Source organism: Corythoichthys intestinalis, chromosome 14 (genome assembly GCF_030265065.1).
Source record: "Corythoichthys intestinalis isolate RoL2023-P3 chromosome 14, ASM3026506v1, whole genome shotgun sequence".
Taxonomy (NCBI): domain Eukaryota; kingdom Metazoa; phylum Chordata; class Actinopteri; order Syngnathiformes; family Syngnathidae; genus Corythoichthys; species Corythoichthys intestinalis.
Genome location: NC_080408.1, coordinates 49,461,907 through 49,476,184, shown reverse-complemented (window position 1 = coordinate 49,476,184; position 14,278 = coordinate 49,461,907). Strand labels below are relative to the sequence as shown.

Below are 14,278 nucleotides of genomic sequence, written 5' to 3'. Positions count from 1 at the left end.
TAACTTGCTCGTTTCATCATGATGAATCAATGTTTCTTCCATGGATTGATACGGTAAAATGAAAGTGAGAACGTAAGTCGGAAATCTGTGAGAGCTCATCGCTGTCAACACGACAGTAACAATAGGAACTATTGTTATTTGGGTTTGAGTTTCCCGAGGGACAGATATAGTTGACGGACACAGGAAGTTTGTGTGCTTACGTTTGTTATTGTCCGAGTTGCGGAGCTGCAATAAACGTTGACTCAAATGAGTTCAAGAAGCTAAATTCTGTGCTTTATGAAGAGTGAAAAAAGCAGAATTTAACACAGACGAAATCATTCGGCCGATTAGAGGGAAGTATTACCGAAACAAAATGATGACGTCACGTACCGTAATGGTCGGCAACGGGTCGCCGCACACGTTTCTTCAACACAACGTGGCCGTGTCAATGAAAAAAAATCGGTCTATATATATATGTATATATATTTCTGTCTCCATCCATGTACCCGTTTATAATGTGCACCATGATTTTACAAGTTCATTTGGGGGGAAAAAAGTGCGCGTTATATTCGGGAAATTACGGTAGTGTCTTTTGTTTTCTTTTTCACATACGTTTCTTTATTGAAGAGCTTTTTTGTGCAAAAATGACTTGTGTTGTGCATGATGAGCCATCCATCATCAGCAATATGACAATTATAGCTCCATACGTACAATAAACAGTTCAACTAAATATTCTACATTACTAAATGACTACAAACTAAATTAATACATTATTGAATTAACTGTGCCATGGGAAGCAGCAGTTAGTGAAGCATATGAGCGCAAACGACTGAGGTACGCAGACATTGCAGCCGAGGCAGAGCAACGCGGCTGGCATGCCCAGGTGCTTCCAGTTGAAGTTGGGTGCAGAGGCTTCGGTGCCACGTCCACAACCAAGCTTCTGAAAGGAATGGGAGTGAGAGGTCAGGTTTTCCGGCGGGCTGTCAAATCGTTGTCAGATGCAGCCGGACAAAGCAGCAGGTGGATATGGATTAAGAGAAAGGACCCCATCTAGGCTGCAAAATAACATCCAGGGCTAAAGGCGGAGGGGGCACACCTGCGACGCCAGATGTCGCCATTGAGCCCACTGGAGGTGTCGTGGGCCTATCAATGAAACACCAACTAAGGAGGGTGCCCAACTGATGACCCCAGTGAAGCCTTTGCTCCCCCCCCCACACACACACACACAACCAACAAGAAGTGCTGATAAATCTGAGGGATTGAACAAACTAGTCCTATGAGCTCAACTTCAGAGTGATTGAGACAGCTGTTCTTTCTAAACGCTGTAATGTCAGACAGTTCTCCGCAAACAGACCCCCTGCCCTGCAAACACTCAAGATGCTAATTGGAGCAATCCAACCCTGTAGTTTTGAGAGTGCGAATGGGAATGACTAATGAGAACCTCAATGCTCACAAAAGATATGCTGATTAGAGTCAGATGACCTTCTCTGGATACAAAAGTGATAACTGATCCACCCTCGGTAGTTCGAGTTAAGTAGGGTTTTAGTCTGGGGCAGGGGTCTCCAAACCGGTCCTCAAGGGTTTTTGTTCCTACCGATCGAACACAGACAGTTTAACCAATGAGGTTTCTGCTAAAACAAGCAGCATCTGACTGCAATCAATTGATTACATTTGTAAGACAAATTAGTGAACTTGTGTTGTTTTGTCGGAATGAAATCCTGCAGCCCTATGTGGAATAGTTTGGATACCGTTGGTCTAGGGTTATAAATGAGGGTTTAAAACCTAAGGTAGGGTTAGGCCTCGAACTCACGAGATGTATTCAGTTGTCCCCCCCCGTTGTCTTTAGTTTGTGTGTGTGGAATCCTTTTGTAGCGTTCACCCAGGATAAAGAAGTACAAACGGACAATTAGCAGCTTAATGGGTCTTTTACTGATGAGCACTACACGTTCAATAACGCTAATGGACCTGGTGAGAATTCATTGCTAGATATTTTCCACCCGCTATGCTTGGTGCATATACCCTTTGAAAAAGACATGAATGGGCATTTCTCTGAAATGGTAGCGTGTTTACATGAGCGCCAGCGTCAACCTACATTAATTCTCAGCTACGACTGCACGCTAATGTTTCGATACTTTGAGTTGGGGGGAGGGGCTGAGTTGTCCGGGAGTCATTGAAAGACCGGCCCACTTTATGGACGGTGTTGGAAGCCATCCAGCCAGCAACACAGAGAGGTCCACTACTAATATTACCTAACCTTGGTCACAACTTATTCAGTACTGTGGATTTACAGTACAACAAAAATGAGAACTGTAACCTGATCAAAGTATGCATGTGGGACTTTTAATTAATGATGCACCAATACCAGTACAGGTGGGGGGGTGGGGGGGGGTCCCACACTAAAACGGTGGTATTGGTATCGGCGAGTACCAACAAGATCCAGTATTATAACAGTTGACCGCAGCCTTCTTTCTCACTGCACTCTGTGTTGTGTGATCACATGTGATCACTTTGCATGCCAAGCAAGTATCGCTACTGACCTGCTCCAGACCAATGAGAGCGGGCCAATAGCCACTCTTAACCAATGCGGGGCAGCTTTTTCATATGGAAGAATAACAAACTACGAGAGGAAAATGTTGGCGGTCTGGAAATATTTCAGCATAGAATCTCCATCGAGTACATTGGCTGCATGCAAGATTTGCGGCCTAAAAGTTTCCAGAGGTGGAGTTAAAATCGGCCAGTTTTGATTCCTCGAACCTGATAAAACATTTGAAAATGAAACGTGAGCAGGACTGCTATCAAGAAGAACGGGGTCTGGACCGGAGCAACAATCCCTGGTCAGTTCACTTCGTCTACTTTTATTGTCTTTTACTGAAATAATGCCACAGTAATTTGAGACCTGTTTCAAAAGTAGAGCTGCCACCTTACAGAAATAGAAATAAGGGACACCTCCTCCCGCCCAAAGCCGTACAGGCGACGAAAGAAAGGGACAGCCCCAAAACTCAAAATAATAATAAAATGCATAGAAATGTATCTATTTATATATATTCTGTATTGGTTCAATACGTAACGCAACTTTTATTTCCCAATTCGGAACAATTCCTTATTTAAAAGGACGGGTGGCAAGCCTATTCAAAAGTGCTGTAGAACTAAGCAAAGTAAGCTAAGCTAAGTGGCTAAGTGTGTGTGTGCGTCAGAGAGAGAGAGTCTCACTCGTGCGCTGTTTGCATTTGTGTGTTGCTATAGATGGAGTTGAGTTATGTTGCTGCTGGTGCATAGAGAGGGAGGCTAATAGAGAGACATGATGCTGTGGTCAATTATTATGACTTATAATTTCATGAAAGTTGCACTCTTTTGGCCTTTGAGAGCCAAAAGTTTATTTAACTATTGTCACGCATACCAGGTATGCAATAAAAAGTTCTACTGGATTCACTTTGTATATACGTATATGTATATAAAAATTTCAAACAAAGTGGTATTGGTATGGTATCAGCCGATACTGCACGGTATCGGTATTTGGGCCCAAAAAAATGGTATCGGTGCAACACTACTTTTAATTCGAATTAATTTTGATACAGTAAAAATGCGCAGTTTTGAGTATGGGCATATACAGTAGTTCATAATTATATTGACGGGTCACCTCCGTCAGCCACTGCGCAACGCCTTCAAGTAGAGGGCCATCCTACAGTCCGCTTCAGTTTTTCGCAGTTGGTCGCAGTTAGTCAACACATGCAGGGATCCAACGCCGGATTTAGGTTGAAGTTTGAAAGCTGTACCGCATACAGACAGGAAGGATTGTCTCAGGAGTGATTTGAGGATTCAAGGTAATTATTATATTTTTCGAACCATGCTTACAAATTTAAAATGTTGTGAAAAAAATCAGTGGGAGAAATTAGCCGCAACAGCATTGGCATTATACTTTGCAATATTTACATGAAATAAATGCTAACTGCCCGTTTTTTTTTTTTTTTTTTTTTTTCTCTTTTAACAAACAACCGAAACTGTTTTACGTCCATAGCTATAAAAAAAAAATTGGGATTTAAGCATTTATTCGCAAGAATTTACAACGGAAAAAGCTCTTTGTTTACATATGGCGGCCGCTAATTTGCTTACTGATTAGCATCATAGTTCGCAATATATACGTAAAATAAATGTTAACTGCACAGTTTTTTTTGCTTTTAACCAAGAATCGAGAATGTTTTACGACCATATCTATAAAGAATTCAGGGATTTAATCCTTTATTCACAAGAATTTTCAATGGAAAAAGCTATTTGACTGTGTTTCCATTCGCTTAGCTTTGATGGAGATAGGCCCCGCACCTCGTGTCCCCTCAATACATTATGAAGTCTATGGTATGGGAGTAGTCAGAAAGGTCCATTTGTCACACTCACCATCCTTGTCCAGAACCTATTCAGAATTGGGGATTTATAGTACTACAAAAATGAGAACTGTAACCTGATCAAAGTACTGTATACATGTAGGACTTTTGATTCATTTTTCTCAATATTGGTACAGTAAAAATGTATCGTTTTGAGTATGGGAGTAGTCAGAGTAGAGGTCTACTACCAATATACCCCAGCCTTGCCCAGAACCTATTCAAAATTGTGGATTTACAGTATCACATAAATGAGAACTGTAACCTGATTTAAGTTCACAGGCATGACTTCTAATTCATTTTTCCAAATAATGGTACAGTAAAAATCCATAGTTTTGAGTAGGGAAGTAATCCGAGAGGTCCACTACTAATATTCACCAGCCTTAGCTAGTACTTAAGATTTGTGCATTTACAGTGCCACAAAAATGAGAACTGTAACCTACCATTTACTACAACGACCCATTGCTCAGGGAAATCGCATAATTGTTAACCTGAGACAGCGCACGTATTGACATGTAGATGGAGGGGTTTTAAGATCGGGGCGACATTATTTCATTTTAAAATGATGACAATGGAGGCGTTATACATTTTAGAGTGTTGAACAATGCGAGCCCACGGAAGACAACTAACTACCTTGCTGCTCACCGAATTTACCTTAATGCTTGGATTACACGGGCACGCTAATTTGGGGTCCGCTCATTTGACCATGGGCGCACTGGCCTACCGGGAATCCCAGTATGCCCGTATGTCAGTCCGCCCTTCTTCAAGTGTTTTATTTTTATCTGCACGTGTCGATTTATGGGATTCAGTTCTGTTTGTGTTCAGGATAACTAAAAAATGAATCAAGGGATGATACAACTTGGATATGTTTGTAAATTGTTATAGAGTGTTATACGCAATCATTCACCATTGTTTTAAAAAGACTTAGACACACAAATATAGATTCTAAAGTCTTTATTGGTCAATATACAATAAGCAGTGGGATGACCACTACAAGGGAGAAATCTCAACCATTTGTTCACAAATAAGAAAAACAATAATATATAAAAGAATTATTCATAACGCCTTCTTTACAATTTTAACTTCTGTGTGTATGTAAATGAATTCTTTGCTCTGTCAGAAGCACATAACATGACAAATGTTTCACAAGGATGACATCACAACCCGGCCACGAGTCCACGAGAAAAGGGAGAACTATTCAGAATGGATTATTATGGTATGGAAATGTTTGGGATTTATTATTATTATTTTGTTATTAGAGGGAAAACTCACTTCTCATGGAAGTCTTTTTGACACAAAAACAAATTATTTTCTTATCTGAGGCACTGGAGCGAAAATAGAAGTCCAATCTGTATGAACTAAGAGAGTGTGGTAGCGAAAGATCGCAGTTCAAATGGATTTGACGTCCATTGCCGCCAATGGAAGCCTATGAGTTAAGCAATTGATGTTAACACGCAACGTAAAACAACAGTGTTACAATGGATATTTGAACACGACGGGTAGGCAGTTGTTATAACACTGGGCATAGATTCTTTATCCTCTGCGTTGAACGAATAACTATCAATCTCCATGTATATATTTTTATGTCTTAATTATACTGCCCCCAGTTGGCCAAGGCGGGTACACCAGAAGCAGCACAATATGTAGTCTATCATTATTAAACTTAATATTATTTTTAAATAACACATTCTAAATATTTAGTACTTTTTTGGGGGGTGTGGGGGGTAACATTTTCATTCATTTCAATGGTGAAAGATGATTTTTACAACCCAATTATGAGCAAATGAAACTTTTCATTGTCCCATTTTCATTTTCAATGTTGTTTATAAAAACCGCAGTATTTTACAAATGCCCAAAAAAATGTCTTTACAAGTAGTCATGCAAAGGGATGTTTTGGAGCTACTGTTAAGTGCACAAAGGGTTTCAACTTTCATCTGAAAGGGAAAGACAACATCTTAATCAAGGGAATCCCAGAAGAAAGAATCGTGTTTGATAAATTGAAAAAACTATTTAGAAAAAAAGCCAATATTTGTCAGAGATGTATTTGTCGATATCATATCCAGTACTGCATACAAAATGAGATGTCGTTTAGGCACTAGCGTTCTTTCTTGTCGGCCATTTTGCGTCAATGGAGTGTGTGTGCTTTAAAATACAGAGGTACCTCTACATACGAAGTTAATTCGTTCCAGGACCTTGTTTGTAAGTCGAACTGGATTTGTCGAGCAGGATTTTCCCAAATGAATACTTTATAATTCCATTAATTCGTTCCACAGCCTGAAAACCTACACTAAATCCTTAATAAATGCTGCTGGTACTGTTGCAAATAACAATTACACAGAGCAAAACAAATAACTTATGAATAAAAATCAGAATAATAATGTAATAATAATAATACCTATAATAATACTAATGTAACGAATCAGGTTCTAATGTGGCGGATGTTTTTTGCATGGTGTACCTGAATGCTAAGGGAGTGTCAAAAAAAAGATTATTAGGTGCATCGCGATTCGACACGTGACGATTCGATTACAATTCATAAATGTTCAAGAACGATGATTTTCCCTAATAACTTTATGACAGCCGCTCGTAGCGGACTGAAATTCTAGGCACGTATGCCGCCCGGACATTTTTAACGGACGCACGCACAACGTTATGATGGATGCTTCTGGTTACTGAGCGAGAGATTTACTCCTTTTCAAAAGACTGCAAAGTAAATTTGTGTATGAGTGTGGCGGGGCTCTTGCTCCCAAAAATGGCAACCGAAGCAGTATGATGGTTTTTGAGGCAATGAGGCAGGCAGGGACCCCGCGGTCGCGCTTCTATGCACAAGTTATTTTTTAAAGGGAGAGGGGAAGAGAGATAGTTTGTTGCTCCTTGTCTTTCAGTTGTCCAGCAGTAGGTTCAAGTCATGTTAACTCATTTGCTACCAAAAACATATAAATACGTTCTATTTTTAATTGTTTCAGTGTCCCAAAAACGTATATATATGTCTTTTACGTTTGTTTTCACAAGAGACATCTCAAGGTTCTGATGCAAGTTCGCTCCAAAGCACAACGCTCAAAATCCATTTTAAAGCAATAAAAGTGGTCACTGGAGGGCAGTAGCGCATTTGGTAAGAACTCGTATCGGACCATGAAAGGAAATAAATGAATAGAAATAGTCAGGAAACAGAAGTTGGAAGAAGTAAGAAGCGTGAGAAAAATGTGGAGAACGATGTAAACACAAGGCACATGCCCCACACAAGTTCCCTAGGTGAATTATGTTATGAGGTAGTGGTCACTACAAAGAAATATTCAAAAAAATCTATCTTGATGAGACAGACAGGCGGTGATGAGGGAAAAATTTACCCCGTCTGCCGCGGCCACAACAGCCTCATTTCTCAGTTCAGTAGCTTAGTTATGTGTAAATAAATTGTTACTTTGCTATCAAAAGCTCTATTTGACTAGATGTTTATGTTATTTCGTAGAAGGAAAACATTATTTAGATGTTTGGGATGTAACTAAAGCAAAAAATAGCTGTGTTAAAGTCAAAGTTATGTTTGAAATGTATGCTTTTACAAAAAGCTAAATTTCTCTATTTTTTTCATCAGAAATTTGAAAATTGCTCAAACTAAGCTGTTTTCTAATGCTGATGTCTAAAGAATGACTAAAGATATGAACTTACTTTTTTCCTGCTTAAAGAAGAGAGTCTAATCTTTCTTTTGGTGGGTTTATATAGCAATAGAACAGAATTTTATGTGGGCCTTGCAAATCAGTCAAAATCCATTAAAACGGCCGGGAGCGAAAGGGGTTGCTCCGGTGAAAATGGCTGGGAGTGAATGAGTTAATTGGAAAAAGTCCTTAATGTTTTGCTAAGTCCCTTGCCCATCTATCAGAGGTGAGTACACAAACCCTCTTGTACTGTTTAGCCTTTTTTGTTGTTGTTTTTGAGATGTTACTAATTAGCGCCGAGTGCTATGGAATAAGCGATTTTTATTTCCATGTCAAGTTGTACATTGTTTGGTGGTGTACAAAAGTTTTTCCAGATGCAGAACGTGTAAAACCAGGATTAAGTGCAGCGGTAACACTACAAAAATGCGAAATAGTACAGAAATCTGTGGGAAAAAAGTAAATTGGTTAAAAGATGTCTTATTTCTAAAGACACTTTGTTTGTTTCCAGAAAATTTGGAAAATCCATTCCACCAGTGTAAATTTAATTGTATTGTTGAGAGAAATAAGTACTGCTGTTTGAAACAGCTAATGTTTTTGCAGCTTCTGGTGAAAAAGAGCATTTTGTTTTGTATAGACATGTTGAGAAATAAGCACTGCCTTTAAAATGGTTAATGATTTTGCATTTTAGTTATTTAAAAAAAAAAAAAAAAAAAAAAGCAGTTTAATGGGAGCTTTTTGTTGTATGGGCATGTTTCCATCATTCCTGTTGAATCATTAGGATAATTTTAATTAAATAATGGACATAAATTTGTCTGGCTACTTAATTAATTAGTAATGTACGATGCATCGCTTACCGTGATAACTGTGATCATCGTCAATATCGTCATCATCGTTCAATAATCGAATCGTAGCACCCTGAATTGTAATTGAATCGAATGTGGGGTGCCTAAGATGGCACACCCCTACTAAACGCACCGCGTGGTTGACTTGACAGAGTGAGAGAGGACATTTTACTTTCATTTTGTTCAGCTGCAGCAGACAGTAGGAATGTTGTGTTGCACAAGTTCTGAAATAAATGATTAAAAACTTGACGAAGCTGGTGGTTTTTTGGCGATGTTACCACTGGCAAACGGAGGTCTCCGGGAGGACCATCGAGATCGTAGACATTCTACAGCCGTATGGGTGAGCCAGTTCATGGACGGCACACCACGCCCATATTTTTCTATCATTTCCATCTTCAATTCAACGGTAAGCCTCACCTTTATATTTTTTTCACCACCTGCACAAAAATTCTTGAAGAAGAAAATCCTCCATGTGTTGGTCTTGCGGGAAAACAAACTGCGGCGCTGTCATATGTGACATATGATGTCAGATGTAGAAACAAATGGCGAGTCAAATTTTACGTTGAGTGTCGAAAACATTGTGTGTCGAAGCGTTCGTATGTTGAGGTACAACTGTAGTTTGATTTTCAAAAAATAATTATTACCTAATTTTTCAAAATCCAGCTTCAATTATAGATGAATAATAATTATTTTGTGTGGTTAACATTTAGTTTTAATAGTTGATGTGCGATAAATCGCAAATATGTTGCATTTTTTTAACCTTAACTATTCATTGCACTTTTTGAAAGGTTAAATCTTTTTTTTTTTAATTCCTCGCAAAATTTGCCCATGTTTTACTAGTTAACTCACAATTAATCGCTCATTTTTCAAAAAACTTAAAGAGTTGACTGACCATTAATTGTAAATTTGTTGGAACTTTTTTCCATTGGTCAAGTTATTATAAATAAAAAAATTGCCCCATTTTTTTCTGGTTAACTAACGATTAATCTTTAATTTGTCACAAATTTTAATAGTCCACTCGCAATTAATCGTGATTTTTTTTTTTTTTTTTTTTAGTCGATTTAGGATTAATTGCATTTTTTGATGAGCTAGCTCATGATGATTTTTTTTTCTCTTTTTTTTAAGTCAACACATGATTAATAGCCCATTTTTCAATAGTTGACTTTTTCAGTGCCATTGCTGCTAACCCTCCCAGTTCAATGGATTAGATGTCTATACCTTCAATGGCAGCCAATGTGTTAACAAAAAAATGTTTGCAAAGTAGTCCCAATTTTATAATAGTCACTTCCCGTTTAACCACAAATTAGTCCCATAGTGAATACTTAATTTAGGATTAATCGCAATTTTGTCACATTTTTCCATAGTTAACTTGCAATTAAGTTGTCCTACTTTTCGTTACTTTTATTTTTTTCAGTTCAAATGAATTGGATGCCTATGACCGCCAACGAGTCAAATTGAAGGTCAGTTATACGAGGTGTTGTCTTTCCCTTTATTGGTGAAAATAAGGACACACGCTAACTCGACAAGAGTGTTACCAACTATTCTAGAAGCCAAAGTTGAGCTACTTCCGGTCTCTCATGTCACGCTGAAGAACAAAGATTGCCGTCAATGAGTTAATTTAATTTCTACAACAGTAGGAAGGTTGATGATGTTTGGTTTGAGTGTTGCAAGTGTTTATATGGCAAGGTTAATGTGTAGTCAGTGTAAACACAGTTGATCTGGTTCGACTACCACCTTCAATGACAATGCGTTAGACTGTAGTTAAATCTTTGTCCAGCAGAGGGGAATGTTTGCTCGGAAATGACAGCAAGGGGAAGCGAGAACTGGAGAAAGAGAGACCTGTGTTGTGTACAGTAAATGTGCGGCAAAATTATGCTGGCCTGTGCGCTCAGTATGTTGTGGAGGACCTGTGCCACTTGAGCTTCCTCTCCTTCTCGCCCTCTTCTTCCTCGTCGTCGTCGTCCTCGTCGTCATCGCTGTTATCCGTCTCCGCATTTGCCATTCCTCCCACGTGTTTTTCATCCTCCCTCCACAGATCTTCGCCGGCTTCTTCACTCAGCATGTGAGCTCCTCTCACATTCTGAAGGAGAACATGGCAGAGTTGTCATTGAATTCGATGGCTAAAGACGTTCATTTGAACTGGGAGGTCTGACATCGAACGAACAATTGTTTATCAGTGGCAGTGAAGTAAAAGTTCAGATACAGGTACAAACATTTACGTAAGTAAAAGTACAAGTATCTAAAAAACTCTCAATTTTATATATATATATATATATATATATATATATATATATATATATATACCGGGGTACACATAAGTGGTCCGCATGCGCGCATGCGTACTACGTCCGTAGACAAACGCGCTGGCCCTCAACGGTTTCCATACGCTTTTGCGTACCGATGGCTGACCACTGTATTTGCGGCGGACACGAGAAAATAACTTGTAAAATGTCGAAGGGGCAGGCCACACTGAGTAATTACTTCCGTGTTCCCCCACCCCCGTCAAAAGACAGACAGACGACAGAGACGTCACCGGAGCTACCGAAAAAAAGGACTTTTGCTGAAAAGTGGCTACAGGAGGTACCATGGCTAGAAGCAAATGATGCTCGCACGGAAATGCGTTACAAAATGTGCCGTGAGAATCCCAATGTCGCCGATAAGAGCAGCGCATTTTATGTAGGGTCAAAGGATTTCAGCCATCCAAACTTTGAAAAGCACGAAAAAAACAGAGAGCATGTGGCAATTAAGCAAACTATCGATGTCAGACAAGTGGCGGAATAAAGGTAATGAACAGCGACATGCACTGACAAACGTGTTTTTGCTCGCATTTTACAAAGCTAAACAGGTCTTATGAGGAGGACATCCCACTTTTACAAAGGCTTGGAGTTAATGTGGGAGCTGCATAATGCCCTTTATTTTGAATTGGTGCTTTTATGTTTATTTCTTTACATTTCACTTCAAAGTAATGGTAATTTTGTTGTGCCAGTTGATATTAATCAAGCATTCATTGTTAATATAATTAATTAAAGTTAATTGGCTCTAAGTAAAGCTTGTCATAAATTTATCGCATCAGGCGGGTCGGCTCTCAAGCTCAATGAGGACCAAGTCACATCTCCAGGTCCTCCTCTGAGAACCTGGGCAAAAAAATTATGTGCACCCCTGTATATATATATATATATGCACAGTGGTATGAAAAAGTATCTAAACCTTTTGAGATTTCTCACATTTCTGCATAATACCACCACAAATGTGATATTTGTCAAAATCACACAGATAAAAAAAAAAAAACAGTTTCTGCTTTAACTAAAACTTCCCAAACATTTATAGGTTTTCATATTTTAATGAGGATAGTATGCAAACAATGACAGAAGGGGTAAAATAAGTAAGTGAACCATCACATTTAATATTTTATGCCCCCCCTTTGGCAGCAATAACTTCAACCAGACGCCTCCTGTAGTTGCAGATCAGTCAGACACATCGATCAGGATTACAGTAATCTTGGCCCGTTTTTCTCAGTTTTACAAAGCTGCTGTAGTTCAGTCAGATTCCTGAGATGTCTGGCATGAATCGCTGTCTTTAGGTCATGCCACAGCATCTCAATGGGGTTCAAGTCTGGACTTTGGCTTGGCCACTCCAGAATGTGTATTTTCTTCTTCTGACACCATTCTGAACTTGATTTACTTCTGTTTTGTCATGGTCTTGTTGCAGCATCCATGCTCTTTTTAGCTTCAACTGTCTGACAGACGGCCTCAGGTTTTCCTGAAAAACATCCTGATAAACTTTTGAATTCATGCTTCTATTAATGACTGCAAGTTGTCGAGGACCCGAGTCAGCAAAACAGCCCCAAATCATGAAGCTTCCTCCACCATGCTTCACAGTGGGGATGAGATGTTGATGTTTGTGAGCTGTTCCATTTTTCCTCCACACATGAAGTTGTGTGTCACTCCCAAACAATTCAACTTTGGTTTCATCAGTCCACAAAATATTTTGCCAAAACTTATGTGGAGTGTCCAAGTGCCTTTTTGCAAACATTAAACGAGCAACAATGTATTTTTTTTTTTTTTCCCAGACAACAGTGGCTTGCTCTGTGGAGTCCCCCCATGAACACCAGTCTTGGCCATAGTTTTATACATAGTTGATGTGTGCACAGAGATATTGGACTGTGCCACTGATTTCTGTAAGTCTTTAGCAGACACTATATGGTTCTTTTTTACCTCTCTGAGTATTCTGCGCTGAACTCTTGGCGTCATTTTTGGTAGACGGCCATTCTTTGGGAGAGAAGCAACAATGCCAAACTCGCTCTATTTGTAGACAACTTCTCTGACTTTTGACTGATTAACATCCAGATTTTTAGAGATGGTTTGTATCCTTTCCCAGCTTTATTCAAATCAACAATCCTTGATCGCAGGTCTTCAGACAGCTCTTTTGACCGAGCCATGATGCACATCAGACAATGCTTCTCATCAAGACATTTCATACCAGGTATGTCTTTTATAGTGGGCAGGGCAGCATTAAACCACTCATCAGTGTTTGGGCACACACCTGACTTAAAATGTTTGATAAAAATTGGCTTCAATTGATCTTTAAGTCTCCTTAGGCAGAAGGTTCACTTACTTATTTTCCCACTTCTGTCATTTTTTTGCATGCTAACCTCATTGAAATATGAAAACCTATAAATGTTTGGGTGGTTTTAGTTAAAGCAGTCACTGTATTTCCATCTGAGTGATTCTTATTTTATGCAGATGTGAGAAATTCCAAAAGGTTCACATACTTTTTCTTACCACTATATATATGTATACACACACACACACACACACAGACATATATATAAATATATATATATATATATGTATATATATATATATATATATATATATATATATATATATATATATATAAAATACACAATTTACATACAGAAATCTGAGTCTATATTCAAAGAAAGAACCAGAAAATTCATTGACTGCCCAGTTTTATATAAAACTGTGCAGAATGGAAAAAAACAGCAATAAATTGACTGCACTGTAAAGAGATGCTTAACAAGCTCAAAAACTCCTAAATTTAGCTTAATGGAGGATCTCAAGCAACTGTCAGGTGCATACGGCCTCCTACTGAACAAGAGTGTGGTGGTTTTTATTGGTAAATATCTTGTTCACCTGCCTAATCTCGCTTGTACTCTTGTTGCTGCCTCTAGTGCTCAATTACGGGTATAATTGCACGGAGCTTATCGATTGCGCCGGAAGCATGAAAACGAAACTATCAATTCAAAATGAACAAAAGTAACGTGTAACACAAGCGACAATTTGAAAAGTAGTGGAGTAAAAAGTAGATATCTGCTGTAAAATGTAGTGAAGTAAAAAGTACCACTTGATATTTGTACTCAAGTAAAGTTCAGATACACAAAAAAATGTAGTTAAGTGCAGTAACAAAGTAC

At 38.7% G+C, this 14,278-nt stretch overlaps 1 protein-coding gene across 1 annotated transcript in view; it reads right to left on the bottom strand.

Moving 5' to 3' along the window:
* Positions 1-4,033: 4,033 nt before the first annotated feature.
* Positions 4,034-14,278, bottom strand: part of clstn2a (calsyntenin 2a) — a 369,961-nt gene continuing 359,716 nt past the window's right edge. The window contains exon 18 of the mRNA XM_057857289.1: positions 4,034-10,924. Within this exon, the coding sequence (XP_057713272.1) occupies positions 10,733-10,924 (192 nt within the window). The 3' untranslated portion in view covers positions 4,034-10,732. The remainder of the gene's footprint in view (positions 10,925-14,278) is intronic.